The sequence below is a fragment of the Adiantum capillus-veneris genome, chromosome 13 (genome assembly GCF_014529385.1).
Source record: "Adiantum capillus-veneris isolate H3 chromosome 13, ASM1452938v2, whole genome shotgun sequence".
NCBI classification, from domain to species: domain Eukaryota; kingdom Viridiplantae; phylum Streptophyta; class Polypodiopsida; order Polypodiales; family Pteridaceae; genus Adiantum; species Adiantum capillus-veneris.
In genome coordinates, this window is record NC_140943.1 from 145,019,797 (window position 1) to 145,045,007 (window position 25,211).

General features: G+C 44.7%; 1 protein-coding gene across 4 annotated transcripts in view; it reads left to right on the top strand.

The window, feature by feature from the left end:
• The first annotated feature begins 2,080 nt into the window (after positions 1 to 2,080).
• LOC147445014 (LRR receptor kinase SERK2-like) overlaps positions 2,081 to 25,211 on the top strand; it is a 76,692-nt gene continuing 53,561 nt past the window's right edge. Inside the window, exons 1-11 of one of the 4 annotated variants that reach the window (XM_086527501.1) lie at positions 2,081 to 2,507; positions 2,619 to 2,683; positions 2,810 to 2,838; positions 2,903 to 2,936; positions 10,872 to 11,007; positions 11,085 to 11,156; positions 11,393 to 11,536; positions 12,634 to 12,705; positions 12,811 to 12,876; positions 12,986 to 13,068; positions 13,205 to 13,351. In XM_086527501.1, the coding sequence (XP_086383627.1) occupies positions 2,467 to 2,507; positions 2,619 to 2,683; positions 2,810 to 2,838; positions 2,903 to 2,936; positions 10,872 to 11,007; positions 11,085 to 11,156; positions 11,393 to 11,536; positions 12,634 to 12,705; positions 12,811 to 12,876; positions 12,986 to 13,068; positions 13,205 to 13,351 (889 nt within the window). In that variant the 5' untranslated portion in view covers positions 2,081 to 2,466. Of the gene's footprint in view, positions 2,937 to 10,871; positions 11,008 to 11,084; positions 11,185 to 11,392; positions 11,537 to 12,633; positions 12,706 to 12,810; positions 12,877 to 12,985; positions 13,069 to 13,204; positions 13,352 to 25,211 lie in introns of those variants that run through there. The other 3 variants (XM_086527499.1, XM_086527498.1, XM_086527500.1) reach the window with 3 other exon arrangements.

The following is a 25,211-nucleotide window of genomic DNA, read 5'->3' on the forward strand; positions in this document are numbered from 1 at the left end:
AGAGAGAGAGAGAGAGAGAGAGAGAGAGAGAGAGAGAGAGAGAGAGAGAGAGAGAGAGAGAGAGAGATTCGATACAACAAAAGAACAAAAAACACGCTGCTTTTTGATTGACATATTCTTTCTAAAATCTTACAACATATATAAAGCAAAAATGTGTATCATGCAAACTCCACTAAAGCGGTGGTCTATAGCTGCATGCACTATGAGGGTGTTCCCACAGACAGATGACCAAGATGCCACTGAACCCGGGCTTGCATACCCAACAGTCTTAAAATGAAAAGAATTTTTTACAAATCAAAATATTACATTATTTCACATCATAGAATCAAAATTCTATGAATGTACTACTAATGCTTTGTTCTTTAAGGTTTTCTAAAGCAGTCCAAATAAACAAAGATGTCCAGGTGCCAGTCGAACTACCTCCGCTTGTGGCATCAGTCTGTCGAGCGTAATTTCAAATTGAGCCGCCAATTCCAAGTGAAAAGAAGTTGGCCTTGGCTCCTTCAAAAGAGCTTCCTGATCCTTCACTTTGTCCCAAAAGTGGCAAAGTTTGTCCTTTCATTCATTAGATTAGGTGCAGGTCCCATGCCATGTGGTACCAGTTCTGCTTTTCTATCTGCCTTTTCTCCCACGTTCCTCAGCTGCTCTCGAACTCTCAGGCCTGTCGTCGTCTTTATCATTCTGTTCGTTGTGTGCCTTTTTAGGGCACTTCGCGGAGATATGTCCATGTTCCCTGCATCCAAAGCACTTCCCCTTCTTGATGAATCAAGCTCGCTCCTGAGGAGTAAGCTTGGGTCGTGCATCCTTTTTCTCTAGGTTGCTCTTTTTCTTTCTACTTTCATTCCCAGAAGTCCGTTCGGCTCGTCGTATCATGGCTTCATATGTGGGGTAGGTCAGACTGCCAGAGTGAATGGCAAAGCCCCGCTTCGCATGACTCATGAACTCCTGAATAGAAGCCGACTTCTGTTCCAAGCAGTGATCTCGGATCTCTTAAAATAATTTTTTTAATGAAATGGAGCCCATGCTCTTAAATGAAATGATTTTTTTACAAACTAAAATAACAAAAAAAAAGTGGAAGAGGACGAAAAAGACTTTGTGTGACCCAATTTTCAATGGTCCTCTTTAAAGAAAGAGGTACACAAATGTCAACACCTTTCACAAAAACCTAGTAAAAATATTAAAAAACAAGCAATTGTATATGTGTTCTCCATTCGATCAACTTGCATCTACGGTCCACAATTTGTACCCAAAATCCACCCACCTTACTATGGCCTTCTTCTGCAGGCCAAAAAACGAATGCAGCTTTGAGAAATAGTATTTGAAAGGACATGATGTCTTTTCTTCAAGACTTTTAAGGCTTCTTGTAGGACACATGTGAAATGGACTACCGTAATCCATATGGATACTTACTAAGGCCTTTAGCAAGCCAAAAAATTGAATCAATACTTCACATCATATATGGATCAAACTCCTATGGAGACTCTTTAATCCTTGGTCTCTAGTCTTTTGAAGCATGTCAAAAAAATAAAAGTAGCTTTTGAAAATAGCATTTGAAAGTAAATGCTTTCTTTCTCTTTAACTTTTAAAGGGACACTTGTCAAGCAAACAAATTTGAACAACTTTTACCCATATCTAATCTAAACTAACATAATATGGTGTAAGGGGTGGCCCTTTATACTTGTCGAAATCTGAGACATGAAGGTTAAACTCCAAAATTGAGAGAAACCTTTATGCACACGATAAAGAGGAAGAGAGAAAGAGAGGATGGCTTGACGTACTAGTGAATACGCTGGGTTCACAGAAGAGATATGTAAAGGGACATCCATGTTCCATGGCGAAATTTGATTTGTTGGAGTTGAGGCAATCTTCCATCGGGTACTCCATTTTTTTTCCGACCCCCCCTTCCCCCTTCGAAAGAGTTGATGGCCTCTCTCAGCCCCCTTCGCTTTTTCATTGCTCCTCCTCCACACTGTTCACACTAGGTGATGGCAGATTTGCAAAGACTTGTTTCTTCCGCCAGTCTAAGGCCTTTAGCAGGCCAAAAAGGAGCTTTGGCTCATAAGAGGGTCAAAGCTGAAAAAGATCTACCCGAGGAGAGAGAGAGAGAGAGAGAGAGGATGACTGCGAATCTGTGATTCCCCTGCTTTGCAATGATGTGACATGGTGCGAAGAGAGAGAGGGAGCTCGGGCTAGTGCACTCAGACTCGAGGTTCATGCCACAGCCCTCGCGACACCCCCTTTGCGTGGAGAGAGAGAGAGAGAGAGAGATGTTCACCCTCTTTGTGCGCGAAGGTTGCTGTCTGGGCTAAGAGAGAGAGACGGGGGGAGAGGGACTCCGAGGGAGGGCTCAGAGGTCGGAAAGCTGAGGAAGAGTAATCCGTACCACCCAAGTGCGCGGCCACAGGGCAGTACAAGCGAGCTCTCCTCCATCATTTGCATATCGTGCAGCTGATTCTGGAAAAGTTTATGGGTGCAGGGGCATGTATGCTTTGCTCTCTAATTGACAGGTAGCTGGGAGGTGGAAGAAAGGAGAGAGAGAGAGAGAGAGAGAGTGAGAGAGAGTTGTTTGCGGGAAAAATGCAGCAAATAGTTCTTCCACAGAGAATTTTCTAATGCAGAGCAAATGAAGGGAATCATCAAACCGTGCGTCTGTGTGAGTGTACGACCTACCTGGAAGGAGGAGGTTCGTTGCCTATTTGATCGCCTGTTTGTTGAGTGGCCATGTCGCTTCATGTTTGCTGCCGCAATCATATGTGCACGAGCTTGGTTATGCATAGAAGGTACTACAGGCAACCTCAATTCCTTGCAGAGTTGACATCAATGGTGAATTTCGCTAAGGTGCAGTAACCAAAGTATCACATCTACACACATGGCTTGGCTTTTTATTATACTCCTCTCTCAGCTTGTATCCTGCTGCATAGCTTCGAATTTTGAAGGTACACCACCATCTAACTGGCGCCCCCTGCAAATTTTCTACTTGTATTGTTTCGTGGGATGCTGTTGTGTTATTGTGAAGTTGGTACACCCACTGCCTGCTGCTAGAAGGCATTTTCATTGTGTGCACGCACTCAAATGTGTGCTATTGCACACACATACACAGGAGCTTCTTTTTCTGTGCCTGCACACATGCAGCTTGTGACAGCTCCCATTCAACATGCATGTAGGGGATGACTCTTTTGACTTGGTGAAAGTAGAGCTCAATCTTTGTGTTGCAACCTGAGGATTGACCATACTGGCTTTGTAGCTTCTGGGTTGCACATGCAAGCTTCAATTTTGGTCAGGACCCTTACAGAGGAGCGTGTTTAACTGCGTTTCGCTGGCCTCTGCCGGTACTCTCCTAAATCTGCCAATCTCAGTCTCAATCTCTAATTGGTGCGATGATGTGCGCATCTGATCTATAGCACATCGTATCCCATGGGATAAATGAGTGTCCATGTAGGCCGGTCTGAGGGGGAGAGTGTTTTGTTGCCCTCTGAGGACTTGCTCTCGGGGGGGGGGGGATGAGTGCGTGGATGCATTCAAGGGCTTCTCAAACTATTAAGCGGGTTATACTCCGATCGGGAGCCTGGATAGCCTCAAAGGGTTAGCTTGCGGAAGCCGTGGTGTCTCATTTTAGGAATGATTTTGCCCCTCCCCCCATGGTATCCGCTGAAGTTATTCATGTGTGCCAACTTTTATTATCTACAATGCATTCAATTGTCCTGCCTCAAGATGCTTTGGCCATGGAGGTGGATTTTACAGAAAAAGGAATTGCACTAAGCATTGCTTGCTCTTGGAAGATGGCGTTCGCCTCGTTGGGATGGGCTCGCTGTGGGATTTTTTATCTCCTTTCGGGAGCCTCTGAAAGAACCTTTACTTTACATGACGAACGTTGCGTGGGCGAAACACAATTTACCGATGTTTTGGAAAGAGGGTTTGTTGAAGTTGTTGCCTAAACAAGCGCTTTGTGAGCAGTTCTCGCATTGGTGGCCGATTAATCGTATGTTGGTTATATATAAAATCTTGGCCAAAATCATTGTGAACCGTATCAAGGAATCTCTTATGGCTGGTATCTACTATCTAGACACCCATCCTGACGATGTCTGGGGATGTAACATCAAGTGCTTTGTAAGTTGGTTGGGTTAGGATTTTTAATCCTAACCCATTTAGTCTTTTAGGACACTCAGTCGGCTTCAGTAAGTTGGTAGGAACTTCTTCTGTTTCTTCTTCAGTTAGGTTTTAGGCCCCTCGGTTGGGACCTGTAGGTTGGTCAGGATTAGGATCAAGGAGTCATAACCCCCTTCGTCTTCAATGGTTGACACGTTAGTAGTTTGTGACCAAGGCCTCAACTACGATCGTTATCTTTGCTGTGATGATCTCATGCGGGATTGGGGCCTTAGCCATAATCATCCTAGAGATCTTGGATATCAACGGTTGTCTCATTGATCTCTATCCCTCATATGTGCGTCTTGATCTAATCTGGGTCTCCATATCTGAACTCCATGGAGTATGGCTGATGTGGCCAGTGTGTCAAAATTTAAAAAGCCATAACTTAGTCCGTAGCTCGTGGAACTTCACCTGTGCAAACATCCTCTCTAGTCGGCCCAATGATGCACATGCTCTAGTCAGCCTTGCCTCTACTGCCCTCTCTCAAGGAGAAAACATGCCCACTAAAGACCACTCCAAGGTAGGTATAAGAATCCACATACTCCACTGTCTCCTGTCCATATAAGAAGGCAAGTGCTGATCTCTTGACCCATTGTGATGTGGTGTTGAACACCCTTGCTAAAAGTGTGCAAAGTCTCAAGGTGTTGCTGCATACTCTCTAGGGAGTTTGCTATAAGCACAATATCATCAGCACACAACAATAGTGATATCCAAGTGCCAGCCAACAAGGCTTCTCTGCCTCCTGAGCTCCCAATGTAGTTCGAGATCTCATCAATATATAATCCAAAGAGGCTTGGTGAGAGTGGGAATCCTTGTTTCACCCCTAGTGAACTGGCTGTGATAAACCTTCTTGAGGTTCGTACTTGTCCAACCACAGTCTCATTGAGTGCAATAATACCCCATATCAGCTCACCAGATACTTCTAAAGCCTGCAGTCTCAACATCAGTTTGGTTTTCTGTATCTCGTCAAAGGCTTTGCGGAAATTCACAAAGCTGCAATATATCCTTCTCCCATATGCTCTACCCTCAATGATAGCTATGATATATGATCCACAGTGGAAAATCTCCTTCAAAACTCTGCCTATCTCGGGGAACGTATCCTCTCTCTCTCTCTCTCTCTCTCTCTCTCTCTCTCTCTCTCTCTCTCTCTCTCTCTCTTTGTGTCTGTGCCCATCTGCTCATCTCATGTTTCAAGATAGATGCATAGAGTTAGGCCAATGAGTGACCAAACATAATAGTGCGATAGTTATTCAGAAAATTGGGATCACTAGACTTGGATATTGGCATGACTGTGGACATACTTCAAGTGTCGGGAAATCCCTCATACATAGCTCTGTTAAACATGAGAGGTACTGGATCTGCTATCGTGTCTCTGGCACGTATGAAGTGCTCAACAACTAGTCTGTCATGTTCGTGTGATCTCCTCGTGCTCAGCTTGTCAATGGCTTTCTTTACCATTTCTATGGTAAAGAAGGTACAAGTGGGTGGGCATGGCTGTGGGGTATTGGGCAAAGGGGCCTTATGTGGCATGGTGTATAGTGAGGTTGCATACTCTCCCCAAGTCTCCGGAGAGGTGAGGAACACTCCCGAAGCATCCTCGAGGCCTCCCCCGAATATTGACTCAAGAATAGTTGGTACATGTCTCTCTCATGCTTGGCCAAGAATGCTCGCTTCTTCCTTTGCACAAGGCGTCCGAAGAGGATACGTGACTATCAGTGAGGGGTCACCTTAGTAGAAACCGCTCTGTGTAACTAAGCTCTCATCGCTTTGCATTCATCATCATACCAACTGGTATGGGGCATGCTCTCAGAATGTCGTCGCATTGTGGGTTGGCTATGGGGGAAAGACGTCGCCGCATGTGCGTGAAGAGTCGCAATGAAGATTTGAGTGAGTTCTCACAAAGGCCTCCATGGATCCTCCATTCTTAGAAGTCTATATATCTATGATGTATAGAATCCGCTCGTTTCTCTACAAAAAGTGTATCTCGGGAACGGGCCTATAGACCCTTCATCTTAGCAAATTCCCCTACCCAAACTTTGACAAATAAGTAAAATAAATACCTTAAGTCAAAATAAATATTGGGATCACATTGGGCCATTCACTTGGGATATAACTTTAACATGGTCTCACCTCCTCTCTACTAATAGACTCCCAACGGTATCTCGTCACCTTCCATCGGGTGCTACTCGGTGCTGGTGTATCTGAATAGAAGATTAAGTCTCTTCCTTTGAAGCTGTCTTCAAAGGCACCTACATCAAGCTTCAGTGACCCGTTACAGTTCCACGCTACTAATTTTAGGCTGGTCCCATAGGTCTCTTATCGTCATGTGGTGCATCTCCAAGATCACCACTCTTGCACCTTTGTAGAAAGCAATTGTACCTTTCTGGCTGGCTGCTCTGATCTCCAACATTTTCTCTTACATGTGCACATTTGTGCTAGGATGAGATCATCCCCAAAGAAATTCCTAGTCTTCTCGAGTGTTGATCTTTTCTTCAACGCTGGCTCCCCCTGGGGTGCCCAGGAGAGGGCGCCCTTGACTGGGGCTAATCTGCACTATGAAGAAATAAACCCCCCCTGGCTGCCTATAAAGGGCTGACAGCAGCCTGCCTCGACCCACTCCACCAGCCCCATGACCATGCAAGATAGGGGATAGGTGGAAGAATAAATAGGAGAGACAGAGGGGAAAATAGAGTGAGCCTGGGATAAAAGATCCCAAGGAGCCTATGTGACCATGGAACAGAGCCAAAACCGGAGCTAAACATGGCTAGACATGACCCGACATGAGTGAACAACCCCACTGGCCGGGCACAGCCACAAAACAGCCCCCACTCCCTAATCTGCTCCTGGGACATTCTGGAGCTATCACCAGATAGGAAAATGAACTCTAACATCCCCCCTCCTCCCCCCCCCCCCCCCCCCCCCCCCCCTTTCCCCCCTTCTTCTGACGACAACAACTTAATGGGTTTTGCCGGACCGAGAGCCTCCACTCCTGCGTTTGAACGGTGGTTTTCTTCCCATTGTTGGCGCTGCTCCTTTAGTTATCCTTGCCATCCCCTTTCTCTTTGCTGGTGATTGCCCTATTGGCTTTCAATGCCGACTTTGCTAGATCCATATTTGAGGGTGCTTTTTAGTGGCTACTTGGTGGTTGACTTGCAATCTCCTTGCTCTCTTTCATGGATTTTCACTAGCAGTTCGCCTATCCTCCTTTGTTGGTGGTTGCATCGCTAGTTTTCAATGCTGACCTTGCTGGCTTCCTCTTTCGGTGGTGCTCTTTATCGGCTATCTGGTGGTTGCTTCACAATCTCCTCAACAGACTTAAAAGGCATTTTACTCGTGTTTTCTGTAACAAACTTGGACACCCCAAGTCTAGAATCTGTCGCGACACGAGAGAAAATCACTTAAATTACTTCACAACTTTAATATCTCAATTCAATTTGGTCGACACGGCCCGTCGTAGTTCCGTGCCCAAAGAGATTGGCCCCAAAGATTGGCGCCCCTTTCGGTATTTCTTTTATGTTAATCTTTGAGCAAAGTACAACTCTCGCAAGGTCCTCCGCTCTTAGACTCTGCGTCCAGAAGCTGTGAAGAGTGAGGCCCTTAGGGCTCTGTTATTCTTACAAGGGATGCCCAAAAGTAGAGCCTCAAAATCCTCAAACTCAAAAGCAAAATAGTCTCAAAGGCAATTGCTCCCAAAAACTACCAAAAAAGCAGTCAGCGCATTTGACGAAAATTCCGTACAGTCTGTCAGCGCAAAATCCGGGACTGTCTGTACAATCTGCCACGTCAGCATGTCAGCGTAGAATTCGGAAATCTGTACTGATGCCACGTCATTGCATCGGTACAATTCTGTCGCGTCATCTTTTCGCTCGGGTGGCCATGCCACGTTATCAGTTTGTGACATACCCCCGGCTCTTGAAAGAATCGTAATCACAAACTGATGATGCGGCCACCCGGGTGCGAAAGATGACGCGGAAGATTTGTACCGATGCAATGATGTGGCAGCAATACGGATTTCTAGATTCTATGCTGACATGTTGACGTGGCAGACTGTGCGGACAGTCCCAGATTTTGCGCTGACAGGCTGTATGGAATTTCCGAAATTTGTGCTGATTGCTTTTTTGGCAATTTTTGGGAACAATTGCTTTTGAGACTATTTTGCTTTTGAGTTTGAGGATTTTGGGGCTCTGCTTTTGGGCATCCCTTGTAAGAATAAAAGAGCCCGAAGGGCCTCACTCTTCATAGCTTCTGGACGCAGAGCCTGTGTCACCAGCGTGTGACTACTATCTATCCTTTTTGTTGATTTCTTTCTTATTATCTATTTACTTTCACTTTTTGGAAACACCCCTCGGGAAATCTAACTGCCCTGCATTGCATAGCTAGTGTGGAACTGTCCAGAGGGAGTCCAGGCCTGAGGGCAAGAGAGCACTAAGGTTGGACAAGGACTATGGTTAGCCAAGTGGGGTCATTGACTAGCCAAAGTGGAATCCTTTGCTACAGAGGCTACATTTCAGTTCTGGATGTGGCCGTAGTGTACAAAGAGGGTCGGATGACCTAGAAAGATACAATGGCAGCATCTCCTAAAATTTAGGGAACTGCTATTTTGGGACCTGAAAATGTCTTCGCGTCATTACGTGCAGTTTGACATGGGGATCATTTTGTTACTCTGTGGCCAAGTCAACAGAGGCTGCAAGTGAGATATTTTTAGACCCGAGGGTCTAAAGCGGGAAAATGCACAAATGAGTGACACTTGGCACTCTGAGGCCAGTTTACTACTTATAGAGAAGGCAAAATTTGCTTTAGATTGCACAAATGCTGGTGCAATGGTCCTAGATGCCGGATGCTAATGGGACTTGGCGGTAGATGCTTGGATCTGCGAGGCTAAGAGCGAGAAATGGCGTAGTTGATGGGATCTGCAACCTTTGATGAGGCTATGGCTGATCTTCTATGGCAGATGTTGAGGGTGGGCTGAAAACTGAAAAAACTTGGTCAATCTGAGGGCCGAATCTGAAAATGCTGGTGCTACTTCTGGATCTACAGCGAGACAGCTAGGTTTATGGCTGGAAACTGCTAACGCTAGGGCTGATTTGGTATTGCGAGTACTAACAGAGGCTTTAGGGCTGAAAACGCTTAAGTGGATGGATGGATATTGAGGGCAAAACGCCAAGGTGCTGAGCTATGGCAAAAACGCTAAGGCATGCTTGTGTTGGGTATTGTACTGCAGGTATTGAAATGTATCCGGAATAGTGACCCCTTGGGTCACCCTTGTAGGGCAGTACTTGCTAGGTCAAGCAATCACTAAAGTAGCCTTGTGACTTTATAAAATTATGCTAACTACTAATAAGAGGTGCTTGGTATGCAGTAACTACCGACGCTGGGTACTAATAATACTGTATGGGAACACTCCCTAGTGCCTACACCTAGTAGACATTGGCTGTGCTCATAATCAATCAGAGGGTATGCAACTACTCTAAAGTGCCTGGTCATGCTTGGCCTGCGTATAGGCTCACAAACTTGACACAAAGGGCTTCCTAGGCTGTCCTATACGCTAGCAGTAGGAGTTAGCTTGTCCACATGCGCATAGGGCTAGATGTGCACGTGATAGAAATCTGATTGCGAATCTTGCTAGCAACCTTGTGAACCCCTTCCTCACGGCAAGGGAGGGACTCTTGTTGACTTAGCGATATCTGATTGCGAATCTTGCTAGTGATTGTGAACCCCTTCCCCACGCCGAGGAGGGACTCTTGTTGACTGAGCTATATCTCTTTGCAAATCTTACAAGCGACCTTGTGAATCCTTCCCACACTACCTTTCTTGCACCGACTCTCGCCATCATTACACTGCCCTGCCTTGCAGATTCCCTTTCCCTTGTGCTTACCTCTTACCTTAGCCATTAGCCTAGAGCTGCTGCCGTTAGCCCAATCCCAGCCCTTTCAGCTTGCATCCTCACAACTCGCTACCCTTGTCAAACTCAGCCCGCTCTGCCTTATTCGTGCTAGCCCTCACAGCCTGCTAGCCCGCGGTCTTCTACTCTTTATCTATTGCGTGCTGGCCTTAGCAGCTTATTGTTATTCACGTAGATGGAGACGGGATGGATCTATCTAGCCTGGGTGAGTGTAGCAGGGACAATTAGGTTCCTATGCTATTACCAAAGTTTCAGCCACACATCTCAACATTGATAGTAATGTTGGAGTGGTGTTGAGTGAGGGTGGACTCTGGAGCACACTTTGATGGTGTGTTCAGTGCCACTCTTTGATTGAGTCTTCACCTGTCTCTCAGGAAGAATCTTCCTCGGTTCATCTCTCTACCAACGATATATGGGATGTGATATTCAGCATAGAGTGTTCTTTATTGGGCTTCCAGGACATTGTTTTTGTATGTGGTAGAGCAGGGCATATGGAAGCTGGATGCACCTGCGGACTGGAGCATCTAGAGCAGAGATAGCACACAGATGTCCAGAAGAGACAGGCTGAGGTACCTACAGGGACTAGAAGATCGTAGATAGAGAGAGCCTAGTGCTCTGGGTCGGCTGCGAGACGGAAGCACCTCTTGTATTGTTTGTTTTTCTCTCGTAGTTTTTTATTCTTGTAAGTTGTACCATGTTTCTCAACCTTGTGCATGCATTATTTGTAATTGCTAGCAAACGTGCTTGGGAGATCTGTTTCTTTTCCCCTTTTCCTTGGAGAATGACCACAATGTGCAGTAAAATCATTGTGCATCTCATGCAGGTAATGCCTTGATAGCAATCAAAGAAGCACTTAATGACTCAGAAGGTGTTTTGATATCATGGGACGTGAATTTGCTGGATCCATGTAGCAGTTGGAGATATGTGACATGTGATGGCCAAAAACATGTAATTGCGGTGTAAGTCACAGTTTGTTTCCCTTGAGTGACAGTAGTCATCAAAAAAGGATGCAAGTAGCTATGATTGCCTTTTGCAGGAGTCTTGCTTTACTGGGGTTCAGTGGGTACCTTTCTTCACAGATAGGCAATCTGACGTTTCTGCAAACTTTGTATGATCTCCTTATTCTTTAAAGTATGGTATGTATCACAATGTATCAGATAGCAGAAATAATCATAGATGGCATGGTTTAACTGCTGGGATTGGATGCAATTATCAAAGCTCTATCTGCAGCTTTCTGACTGGATTTATTACATGACATGCCTGCACAAACACCTCCTGAATAAAGTAATGAATATGAAGAGCAGTACTGTTTTTCACTTAGTTTGCTTTCTTCATCTTTTCCAGGGAGCTCCAGGACAATCTTCTGTCTGGTTATTTACCCAGTGAGCTTGGAAACCTGACACAGTTACTTAGCTTCAATATACACAATAATTCAATTACTGGTTCCATTCCCAATTCTATGAGTCATCTGTCAAAGCTGAAATATTTGTAAGTTTTTTCCCTTTCTCTTGACAAAGTTGTGGGTGCACACAGCCAATATTTATGCCTTGTATATCTGTGAAAAGCACAGATAATCTTGTCATGGGTGCATTTTCCACTGTCACAAGTCCTAGTGGTGCACAGCAATTGCACTTGAAGGTAACCTTGCTTACAAAGGATTATACTCGAAAATTATTAGACATAAGGGGACCTAAGGTGATAATAAAGAACAGTTTTTTGATGCTCATAGAAAGAACTAGACTGAGTACTGGCTCTAATTTTAATACTGAAACAGGAAGAACTCACGGAGGGAACGTGCCATGCAATGGGCAAGGGGAAAAGCTAAAGGAAGGGAAAAGCATGGGCAATCGTGGGGTAAGGATGGCAGAAAACACAAAAAAATGGATGAAGTCTTGTATCCCCAGACAGCTGGATTGGAGTATAACCATCCTTAAAAACAGCAAAAACAATGAGGATGCAGATTCCTCATAGACATCAACAAAGTCAATGCAATTTGAAAGACAAAAAGATTGGATCCTTGGATGTGATCAAGCTGTCAGTTGATTGGATCATGCCAAAACTGGCTGGTCTTGCCATGGCTGCTGATGACTACTCAACAAAAGGGGAAAAGGCATCTTGTGCCCCACCATGAAAAGTAAGCTAGTTACCATGGGGATGCACATTGGCTCCATCCAAATATCCTACATTTAACTGAGATAAAGATGAGCAATTGCTCGTTCATGAAGCTCGTTGCTAGAAATTTATGGCAATCTCAGGCTTACTAAACGATACTCAGCTCTTTTATTAGTGATGCGTAATATTTTTTATGAAAAGAGGGTAGTTTTTTCAGTTGTTTTTACAGAGCAATGAGCATGGTTATATTAGCTGTGATGCCTAGGGCCTGTCATTGTACAAGGTGTCCTTTACGGGGAGCTTTCTGAATTTACAGGGACAATTCTGGCAGCTCTTTTATTTTAGAAAAAACTTTTGTTGCTTCAATCATGTGCAATTTAAAACTTCTCCAAGTGAGGAAATGTATGATTAATGTTATGTAGCACAAGGTATATAAATGAGATGGTGAAAATCCTGTTATGTTTTGTCTGCAGAATCCTGAGTAACAATAGCCTTACGGGGGGTATACCAATAGGAGTAGCTGAAATTTCTACCCTTCTCAAATTGTAAGAGGCATTAAATTGGAACCTGCGTCAGTGTGAGGACAGAAGTTTTGGGTTGTATTATCACCCTTTCTTCCTGATCTTTTACCGTACAATATTGTCTTTCAGGGATCTTTCACACAATCACTTGAAAGGGAACATACCAGAAGTAGCTTTTGAGATTCCTGAATACAGGTAGATGTGACAGATCGTCAGAGGTTTTTGTTTCTTTTGCTTTGGTTTTCCTCCTGAATGTTTTCTTACATGCAGGCATTCACTTTAATATATTTGCCTCTTTTACCAGTTTTGCTGATAACCAACTGAGTTGTGACACTAATAAGCCGTGTATACTCGACAATCATGCAGGCATAAAAGTGGGGGCACAAGGTATGGACAAATTAAGTCGAGACACTTAATGTGTCAATCTAAGATATGTCATTTAGTTGTGTATTATTGTCGGAAGAGTTGAGTGTCAACTTTCTTGCATGATTGGACTATAATAGGGGAACTGTTTACTTGACAGAGACTTCGGTGAAAAAATTAAATCTTCCTGCAATTCTTGGTGGCGTATTGGGTGGGATGCTTGCGTTGACTGTTTGCACTGGCTTAATATTGAAGTTTGGCAACTGTTATGGACCCCATATGCAAGACACATTCGTTGATGTTGCAGGTACAAGCCTGTTGGTGTGTGTGTGTGTATAGGTGTGTAGGAGTGTAGGGTGATTGGGAATTATACTGGCCATTAGCACAAATGTTGAATCTGCACCAGAAAGTTTAGGGAAAACAGTATGTTAGCACACATTTGAGGTTCACGGGCTTCTCTTTGATAATTCATCACGTCTTTATTCCATCTTTCTTTGTGATTTTTTGTGTTTACCTGGTGAGAAACTCACATGTTTAATGTCAAAGTTACTCCGGCATCATTGTGCTCTCTTGCGATTCACGAAGAGCAATTGGCATTTCCTTTTGCCTTCTGGATTGGAACATTCCATGAGGTCTTTCCCTTTTGCGAAAGGCTGAAGTAGCTTCTTCATTTTGTTGACAGCTTGTATATTTCTTCTTTTCTACCTAATTGGTTACCAAGTAGAGTGTCTGTCATAACATCAACTTGCTTGATACGTGTTTGTCTCATCATGTTTTTGTAAAGGTTCACTTCTTCAGAACTCAAGGATTCAGTGTTGGCTCTGGGAAGGCCTACTCAAGGTCCTTAGAAGGGGTCTAATGATAACTTTGAGAGTTTGATGCAAGTATGGTGTTGCAAGGGGAGACTGGGGAGCTTGTTCCCTACTCGGTACAGTGATGGTTCACCTCATGGAATCTCTCTCTTCCTAAGGAAGCCCTTGTGGTCATCAGATGTTGACCATAGCTTGATACATCGGTTCTTCTTGGACGTTTCACTTTGGGTATCTATCACAACTGTGATACCCGATGTGCAGTTTTGCATCGGCTGCCGACTGTGACGATGTGATGGACACATCGGGTGGCTCGGCGCACTATGTTTTGGCCTCTTAACAGATAATGGTTTGGGCATCATGGATTTACAGTTGTGCTCTCTTGGTCTAGCCACTAATCAGAGACCTGGACGAGCCTTGGAATTTGCTGCTCAAATCAGCTATCTTGGATTGTATGCCTCCCTATGATGGCCTTTGGCAGCCTTGCATCAGATGGATTTTTTAAGATGCACCAACCAATAGCCTTGCCTTCTTCTGCTTTCATGAAGGAGCTGAGGAGGTAGAGAGACAGCTCCCGATTTGAACCCCCTTTTAAGACATGCAGAGGACAGGCAGTTAGGACAGATGATGCAGGATGATTCAAGTTAGCATTCTGGACCATAGTTATGAGAAAAGGGGAAGTGGCAGCAAAAATATATTTTGGAAACGGAAACGGAAACGGGAACAGTTTGAAGTTTGGGGGAGTTTTGGGTAACCATAGGAGTCAAGGGAAACTGAAACATGGAAATGGCAATGGTATTGCAGAGTTTGGGGTAATTATGTGAGTCTGGACTGGTTTTATCTGTTTGGAGTCTACAGCTCAATGTTGTGATGTAGGTGCACTACCACGTTAGCAGCAATGTTACCTTTGACAGATTTCACAGCAAAGGAGAACTGGGAGGCTTGTCACCCTCTCAATCTTGAGTCTTTGAGCGTTGGCCCCTTTAGCTCTATCAGACAGATTGTCTCTCTCCTAGTAACAGCAATTGCTGATTTTTTTTCTCCTACTGATTGTCTCTATCTAGAACAGGTGATGGCCGTTTTTCTCTCTCCTGCTGCCATTTCTCTCTTAAATCAGTGATGGCTGTTGTTCTTGTTTTGACAAGAGGACGCATGTTGTCAAGTTTTCAAGGTTTTGATTGATTTTGTTGTGTGTTGCTTCTTTCCAAGGCGTGCTTTATTCAATTGTGCCTTCCTTCTTTCCATGCGTGTGTGTGATAGAATCTCAATTTAGCCTTTAGCTTGTTTAGGATTTAAAAGCTCCAAGATCCATTTTGTAATTTTTGGGTTATCTCTTGGGACCTCGAAACTTAAGGAAATAAACTACTGGAGGTAAGTACATCAAAAGGGCTATAATTTAAACAGGACTTGAGCCTTAAAAAACACAAACAAGAGTCCGAACAAGAAACTCTTTTTCGTCTCATGACCTTTTGGCGTTACCTATTGCCTTACTTATATAGTAGACGGGTCTTATGAAAGATTGCTTGGGATTCTTTTGCATAAGAACTATTCAAGTTGTATTGACTTCGATCTAGAGGCATCATGACGGGAAGCATTAAAACAAGTCCCTTGCTGGTCTCCTTGTTCAAAGGCATCTTCCTCATGACTCAGTGTAGGAAGTGCCGCTTATTGGAGTTTTGCAAGGTGGACCATGCCTTTAAGCATCCACAAGAACTTTAAAATGTATCTAAGCTTTTGGACTAAGCCCATCAATTGATTCGTTGACTTGGGTCTTTCCGTTACCAGTAAACCCTCAACGTATGTAGAAGGAAAAATATGTCGTGCTAGTGCTCACTAATGTGTGTCTCCCTCTATGTGATAAGCCTCTCAGAGCCACAATGACCATAGGTAGCTACTAAAAGACAACAAGAAGGAAAGGCAACAACAATTGCAAGACTATGAATGGATGAACATAATAGACTTCAATGCTTTGTTGAACTCTTGTACTCACAGTATACTGTCTACAATGACTGGCTGGTAGCAAGTGGGTGTAGAGGCTCAATTGTGCAATGGAGAATGAGCTGTGGTAGATGAGGTGGCTTGCCCAACTTAAAGAGTTTGTGTCACGATTGTGACTTGTTACACTCTTCTTGATTCATTACAGATGCAGATGCGAAGTGTGACTAACCCAGGAGGACTCCCGTTCTCGAATGGTCACACCCCTTCGCCCAAAAGACATACCTCTTCGCCAAAAGCCACATTCCTTCGACGACTGGTCACACCCCTTCACCGTACGGATGCGACTCTTCACCCAATGGTTGAAGCTCTTCGCCGAAAGGATGTGTCTTTTCGCCTAAAGTCATGTCTCTTCACAAAGAGACATGCCTCTTCACTGATGACTATTCAATTCCTATAAAAGGAACCCTTGTATCACACTTTCAATCAATTAAACACAGAGTCTTCTAAGTCTTGTTTTAAGTTCAGTTTCAGTTTCTTAAGTCTTAATCATAAGTTTAAGTAATTAATTAAGGATTAGCGACTAGAATCCTTACAGTGGTATCAGAGCAAATTTTTCCCGGGACCCGAAGGTTGTGAGCCTCTCACCCTCGCCGCTACTCTCCCCCTTCCCGGAGTTGTATGGCAGCAGAAGAAAGATGGCCAAGACCCATGTCAGCATGAGGTAATCTTTTCTCAAACACATACATAAAGATAAGCAGAAGAAGGCAGACAGAGTAGGTGTTGCGGCGTACCAATTGCAATTCCAGACTCTTCGCGAGGACATGATGAGTTGCACTTCTTCCTTCTTGTGCAAGTGACGCGAGCCAGTGCATCCAGGCCGCCCCTTCACCCGGCAACTCACACACTGCAACCCACGTTGGCAGCGCTGGCTGTTTTTCCAGGAGGCAGTAGCGTTCGATTTAATAGGCAGCTGCGCAACGTTTGGGATTAAATTAAAAGGCCAACGCTGGATTTTAAAAAAAGGCCACCCGTTTACTTAAAAGGGTTTTTTGCCGGCCGCCAACCTAATTTTAAGTGGGCACCCTTGGGCACCCCTTTGGGGAATAATTAAACAAAAAAACAAGAGGCCAACAGCAGCCAGCGCAATGACAAACCAGCGCCAGCGTGAAGGAAATCCATCGCCCTCTCTTCTGCTAATTCTCAACGCTACCCATTCTGGCCATTGCCAGGTGCACACGCGGGCTTGTTCAGAGTCATGGAAGACGATGCCCTCGACGTTCCCATCAATTTTCTCTCGTACATAGACGAGGTGTCCGAAGAAATATTGCTAGAAAATCCTCCTCCGGCTCCCAAAGTGATAATTATACCAAATACCCCCGAACCAGAACCCGTACCCGAACCGGAACCCGCATTCGAACCGGAAGTAATTCTCATTTCGGATTCCCCATCTCCAGTTCCAGTTCCAGAGGAAAGACAGGTTTCCGACTTCATTCCGGCACCCGAGCCTGCTCCTGGACCTGCATTACAGCCAGCAGTGTTGCCAGAAAATTACCTGGTTTATGTCACTCATCGGCATGCCTCGCGCTCACAGGGCTGGGTGGTGTGGCATATCATAGTTACGTGCGAGCCTCTTCATTTGCCGCACTACGAGCACATACTGAGCCGATACCCCCAGGAGGCCCTCTCCACCGGTCTTGCATCGATGACCGCACGTTTGGATGTCCTGCAAGCCTTTTTTTTCTTCACAGACATGGCCAGCTACCCATTCAGTTTCTTCGGTAGCAGAGTCAGTTCCGCATCAAAGATGGAAAAATCATCGCTACTTGGGACAAATTCCGGCGCGTTCTTTGCAAGGCTTTTGAGCCTGCAAATGCCGATTTCCACGCCCGGTCTTCTCTCCGCCGCCTGAGCCAAACTGGTTCCTTGGCCGCGTACATCTCAGAGTTTCAGAAATTAACTCTTGAGATAGAGACTCTCAATCCTTCCGACAAACTCCACAGTTTTGTTGACGGACTTCTGTCCATGCCTCTTCTGGAACTCCCCCATCCAATGCCGTTGAGGGTGACCGATTGATTAAGTACCCAGACGTACTTACAGCTTCCGCCCAAAGCTCAAGCGGTAGGCCTGCATGTAGCCGCATGCTTCGTGCTCGCTCCATGATTGTCCTGTTCGAGCCTTCCCTGTGAGATGATGTCTATAAATTTAACCCTGCAACACTGGATGCTGCAATCGCTTATGTTGAGCGTCTTTGTGACAATCGGCGCCCACTTAGAAGTTTCCTTCCTGGTGATCGAGTTTCCAATTCTGCAAGCTCTTCACAACGTAATTCTCAGGAGCTCACTCTTCGAGACAATACTTTGCTGGACAAACTTCTTTTCGATCCCAATCTTCTGGACAAGCAGCCACTTCCAGAGCCTCCTCTTCGGCAAATAATCAGAATCGACGAAACAATCGTCCCAATCATAGAAGGAATGGTCGTCGTGATTTTCGGCGAATACGTCCTCTGGACAGCAATCCTCTTCATCAACTCCTTCAACCTCCAACTCCAACCGTACAAGATTATGTATAATTTGTCATGGAGATCACAAGTGGTATGAATGCCCCAAGAAGCCAAATCCTTAAAATCCTCGCCAGAATTCTCACATGGAGACCACAATTTCAGAACCTAACCTCCTGTCCCAGACAAAGGCAAACAGGCAACACGTTGTGTTCGAGTTTCCAAGGTTGTAAGTGCCTTAATGATGAATGCTCGGAATCACGTCAATGCTCCAGTGGATCTTTCGAATCAGGTTCTCAGCCTCCTTGGCTTTGTTGGCAAGCAGCCAATCAATGTTCTTGTGGATAGTGGGTGTTCTACTAATTTCGTCAGCACATCTTTGATTACTAAATTGCGCCTTCAAACTCAACCTAGTGAGGCAGCTTACCAAGTAGAACTTGCTGATGGTTCCTTCCTCGAGTGCAACAAAAGGATTGAAAAGCTAGATTTTCAGATACAGGATTACCAGGATCAACTTGGTTTTTCCGTTATGCCTTTGTCACATTACGACTTGATCCTTGGCCAGTCTTGGTTATTTCAGTATGATCCAATAATCAGTTTCAGAGATCACTCAATTCGGCTCTTTCACAAGCAACAGGAAACAGAGCTTCGTGGTCTTTTCAGTGCCAAACCCATTATATTGGTTTCTGCTTTACAAGTCAAACGGTTGGTTCGAAAACGGGATTGTGCTACTGCCTTAATCATGTTAAGAGATGTTAAACCCGGTGCAAAAGAAGCATAAGTTAAATCCTCCTCAAACATTGCCTATTTGCAGCAACCCTTCTTTCAACCACATTTGGACTTGTTTCCCGACGAGCTACCAACAACTTTGCCTCCTCGGCGTCCTGTGGATCATCCCATTGATTTGATCCCCGGTCAACCTCCATCAATTCGAGCCCCTTATCGAGTTTCATACTCAGAGTCTCAAGAGATACAGTGGCAGTTAGAAGATTTGTTGGATAAAGGTCATATTCGCCCAAGCAAAAGTCCATTTGGAGCTCCTGTTCTGTTGGTCAAAAAGAAAGATGGGTCTATGCGTCTTTGCATCGACTATTGTGCTTTGAATAAGTTGACGATAAAAAACAAGTTTCCCCTGCCTCGCATTGACGAGTTATTTGATCAGTTACTGGGAGTAAAGGTCTACTCCAAAATTGATCTAAAATCAGGGTATCACGAAATTCGCATTCGCATTGGTGATGAGTACAAGACAGCTTTTCGCACAAAGTATGGTCACTATGAATTTCTGGTATTACCATTCGGGTTAACCAATGCCCCGGCCTCTTTCATGACGCTGATGAACGAAATATTCGGACCATACTTGGACAAGTTCGTGATCGTGTATTTGGATGACATTTTAGTTTTCAGTTGAACGATGGCTGATCACAAGGAACATTTGAAGCTTGTCTTCCAAGTTTTGCGAACCAATGTGCTATACATCAATAAGAAGAAAAGTGATTTCTTCAAGAATCAGGTGGAATACCTTGGTCACATTATTTCTGCCAGTGGCATTGCTGTCGATCCCAAGAAAATACAGGTCATAGTGGATTGGCCTTTACCGCTCACCGTCTCAGATGTGCGCTCCTTTTTGGGACTTGCAAATTTCTATCATACCAAGGTCCACAAATTCTCCGACATTGCAGCTCCTTTGACTGAGCTTACCAAGCAGGATAAACTTCAATGGACTGAAGAAGCAGAACAGTCGTTCAAAGCCCTTAAACATGCCTTGACGACAACTCCAGTTTTGGCTATTGCAGATCCTACTCAACCTTTTCAGGTCATGACCGATGCGTCAGATCGTGCTTCTGGAGGTGTTCTTATGAAGGATGAGCGTGTCATTGCTTTTGACAGCCGCAAATTTTCAGCCATACAAATGAGATACCCAGTTTATGACAAGGAATTTTTAGCCATTGTTCATGCTTACCGCACTTGGAAACACTATCTTCTTGGCGCAGATTCCGTGGTGCAGACAGATCATCAGTCATTGACATACATTTTTACTCAACCTGTGATGAATCCTCGTCAAGGACGATGGGTTGAGTTCTTGGCAAATTTTCATATGATTATTCAATACGTGCCAGGCCTTGCAAATGCAGTTGCAGATGCCTTAAGCCGCCTTCCTCGAGCCATCAACTTTGCCATTTCCGGTGTGCAGATGGAAATACCTGCTTGTTTCAAGCATGAGTATTTGACAGATCGAGATTTTGGGGATGCATTTCAAGCTCTTAAATCCTCTACTCCGACTCCTGCAGAGATGAATATGTTTGCAGCTTACACCATTGTCAATGACTTGCTGTATTACATTGATCGCATTTGTGTTCCACACAATACACCATTGCAGAAAATTTTGATCCAAGAACATCATGAAGTCCCTTTTGCTGCTCATCAAGGCATCAACAAGACATACAGATTGTTATCTGCAACATATTTTTGGCCACAAATGCAGCAAGATGTTATCAAGTTTGTCAAAGCTTGTCATTCCTGTCAAACAAAGAAGGCTTCTCGACAACTTCCTCAAGGGTTACTTCATCCTTTGCCCGTACCTCAAGAAAGATGGGAAAGTGTCAGCATGGATTTTATCACTACATTGCCTCGTTCTCAAAAAGGCAATGCACATATTCTCGTAGTGGTGGATCGGTTTTCAAAGATGGCCCACTTTATTCCTTGCAAGAAAGCTGCCTCGGCACCAGACGTTGCGCAATTGTTTGTGCAACACATTTTCAGATTACATGGATTACCAAAGTCTATTGTTTCAGACAGAGATCCAAAATTCACAGGGTATTTTTGGACATCCCTTTTCAAATCCCTTGGTACAAATTTGTTATTCAGCTCAGCATACCATCATCAAACTGATGGGCAGACAGAAAGAGTGAATCAAATTTTGGAAGAAATGCTTCGACATTACATACAAATTCGATTGGGATCATGGGAAGAGTATTTGCCACTCCTAGAGTTCGCATACAATAACTCTATCCATTCAGTAACTGGCATGACTCCATTCCAAGCAGCTTATGGGCATACTCCTCTTATACCGACAAACTTTGTTCTTCAACACAAAGTAGCTCTAGCAGATCAGTTGGTTCAAGAAATGCAAGATGTACTTATTCGAGTAAGTGACAAGTTGGTTCATGTCCAACAAAAGTACCATAAACAAGCCAATAAGCATCGACGACATGCAGATTTCCAAGAGGGAGATTTAGTTTTATTATATGTAGCACCTCATCGCTACAAAACTGCGAAATCGGTCTTTCCAAAGTTGCGCCCTCGCTTCTATGGACCTTTCAAAATAATCAAGAAGTACTCAGTTGTCAGTTACAAGTTGGAACTTCCACTCTCATGGGGAAAACTTCATCCAAGTTTCCACATTTCTTGGCTCAAACAATACATACAAGGAGATTCGACAATTCGAGACTTATCTTCTTATGTGCCAAAAATTGAAGATGAACACATAATTCTTGTTCAAGAAAAGATTCTTGATGTGAGACAAGAAGAAACAAGACGAAAGATCACAACAGAATTTCTTGTCAAGTGGATGGATCTTGATGAGTAAGACTCAACTTGGCAGACGGATGAAGATATGCAGCAGTACCCAAACCTCCTTCAAGAATTCTTTGAAAAGCGGAAGACTTTCATCTGAACACGGGGTTTTAATGTAAATGGGAGGGAATGTAACGATTGTGACTTGTTACACTCTTCTTGATTCATTACAGATGCAGATGGGAAGTGTGACTAACCCAGGAGGACTCCTGTTCTCGAATGGTCACACCCCTTTGCCCAAAAGACATACCTCTTTGCCAAAAGCCACATTCCTTCGACGACTGGTCACACCCCTTCATCGTACAGATGCGACTCTTCACCCAATGGTTGTAGCTCTTCGCCGAAAGGATGTGTCTTTTCGCCTAAAGTCATGTCTCTTCACAAAGAGACATGCCTCTTCACTGATGACTATTCAATTCATATAAAAGGAACCCTTGTATCACACTTTCAATCAATCAAACGCAGAGTCTTCTAAGTCTTGTTTTAAGTTCAGTTTCAGTTTCTTAAGTCTTAATCATGAGTTTAAGCAATTAATTAAGGATTAGCGACTAGAATCCTTACAATTTGGCCGAGGAGACAATTGAGGGGTGGTTAGGGCTTAATCCTAACCCTACCCAAGTGATAGAGCCAGGCCAAGGGGCCTAAGCCCAAACAAAAATAAAGCCAGGACCCAAATAGCGTGAAAATTGATGATGTGGTAGATTGTACGGACTAGCCCGCACAGTGCGGAGATGATGATGTGGCACTGTATAGACGTCAGCGTTTTAAAGGACTACCTAGAGGGCGTGCAAGATTTTGGGTTTGGAGCTTTTAGATGCTAGAGCCTTTCAGAGAAGGTGCTTTTGGGCCAGAGGCTTTTTGGACCTGTTCGATTGGGGACCCATACTTCGAGACTCATCGGAGTCCGATTGACGTATGCTTGGGTTTTTACAGGCGTTCCTAGTAGTTGACAAAACCACTATCTACTATGAGGCTTACTAACTTCTTAGTCATGATGGTCATTGGTATGTACTATGATGATCCTTGGTTGAGCTAGATTCTAAAGTTTCTACGATGCTTCATTGTATTCTATGATTTTGTGATCCTTTTATTGTTTTGAGTGTTATATGTAGATAGTCTTTAGTATGCTGTATGGAATTCGACGCATGGAATCCTTGAGGGGTCTGATCTATTCTTATTACATACTTCTTCTGTACCCGTCCGAGTTCGATGTATGGAAAAACTATGGGGAGGACTGCAAAGCGAGGACCCTCGGACATTGTACCTTTGTGAAGCAATAATAAAGAATTAGCAGAAGGGGTGCTGTTCTGTGCATTTGGAAGCGGAACTCCTCTGCTTCGTGTCAACTTTCCTCCTCTCTCTCTCTCTCTCTCTTTGCTCTATGGAGCTGAGATTTGGGAACCGTCCTTGGACCATCACGGGAGGACATGTCGCACTGATGGATGGGGGGACATGGAGAAGCCATTAGTCTCTATGATTTCGCGGCTCATTAGAGCCAAGGCTTCACTACCAAGTGCCATTATCCGGGCATAGCTAGCTGCCCCCCTACTAGTGGTGGAGGCGCTCACCAGATCTGTCTCCTTCATACACCGCATGTGGGAACTTCCCAGAGACAGATATGGCCTCCTTGCACTTGAGTCCTCTCGATAGTTAGCCATGCAGGGAGATACAACATGCTGGTATGGAAAGATGACATCATGGTTTTAGGCGTATGGGTTCAGAATGGACAGATTGTCCCCCTTCGAGTACTCACTAGATGCACCCTCTTTGACTCTTACACAGTCCGAGATCACCAGGCTCATCCGCCAGGACCTGACTCAGCTAGAAACCAGGAGGACATGGATACAGCCAGCACAGGAGTTGGGCACTAAGATGGCTTTCTACAGAGAGCATCCTCTCCAGCTTACAAAGGACGATTTTGTGACGAGGCCCAGATACATGGACACCCACTTGTCTCATGGGATTCGTTGTGCTATTGGCCAGATACGCACATCTTCACACCAGCTACAGATCGAGACTGGGAGATACGGTGGAGTACCGGCATAGGCCAGGACATGCCTTCTGTGTGACATGGAGCCTAAGACAGAGTTGCACTACACATGCCACTGCCCCGTCTACCACGAGATACGTGGCCGCTTCCACTGCTTGTTCAGAGAGGGCTTCGGACCACTCTCCACATTCATGCGGTTTGAGGATCAAAGATGCTTGGGTCTGTTTTTGCTCGAGCTGCTCAGACACAGAGAGCGCCTCACGAGGGGAGAGGCTAGCTAGTCTGAGAGACGGATCACAGACTTCTTTAGAGCAGACGCCGGACACCCGGAGGAGCTACCACCATACGAGAGCTCGTCGCCTCACACTAGACACACTGATCGACCGAGCGACCGAGTTAGGGAGATCCAAACGCCCACGACTGCGGAGGACTACACAATATAGACGGAGGCTGCATCAGAGGATTCGGATCACTTTGGCCCGACATGCACGACGCTTGGTCAGGCTATTGACCATGGAGGAGATTGATGAGATCTGCCAGTGACCGATACTGGATCTTTTGTGATTTAGCTATCCCACCTAGCTGCTTAGCTCACATCTAGCAGTCTAGGATTCCATAATATTTTTTTCTGTCATTTTTTATTACTCTGACTTTGTATTAGATCCACCACATTGTAACTTTCTAGTCTCATAGGTCACTTTGGCCTTTTGAAGACGTTAATATAACATTTCATTTCTCTCTCCCCCCCCCCCCCTCGGGTCAAGTTCGGTTCAGTTGTTTGCAGTTTTCTGAAGTGTGTTGTTGTAGATCTTTCGCTTGGGGTGTCCAAGTCTATTACAGTGGTATCAGAGCTTAGACGATTCTACTAGAATTTGATACCTTTTTCCGCAACACCCATGGCTTCTCGTGGTGAATCCAGTGCAGAGGAAGGATCTGGATAGGATGGAGTACCGACTTGTGCCAAAAGAATGATCAAGTACTCCAAAAGGCCCGAAATATGCGAAGTACCCGAAGAACCTCTTGCTTGACGAGGTTCATTCATGATGGCATGATGTCACGCTTTCACCTCTCAAGTCGGCCATGAAGGAGAAAGCCCATCCAAGTGCAGAAAAAGAGAAGCCGTACTTGCAAGAAGAGTTTGACGACGCCTTTGAGCAACGGATCGGTAAACTGATGAAGACCTGTAATGTGCAACGGAAGTGAATGATGGTGTATGGCTCAGGACGAGTGATCAGTGAGTGCTCAAGGTTCCTTTTACAGACGGGAAGGGAGAGCCTTCTTGGACTTAATGAGAGAATGTGCAATGACCAAAACAACGAGAGTGGAATGCAAAGTGTAAGTGAGAGTGCTAGAGTGAAAT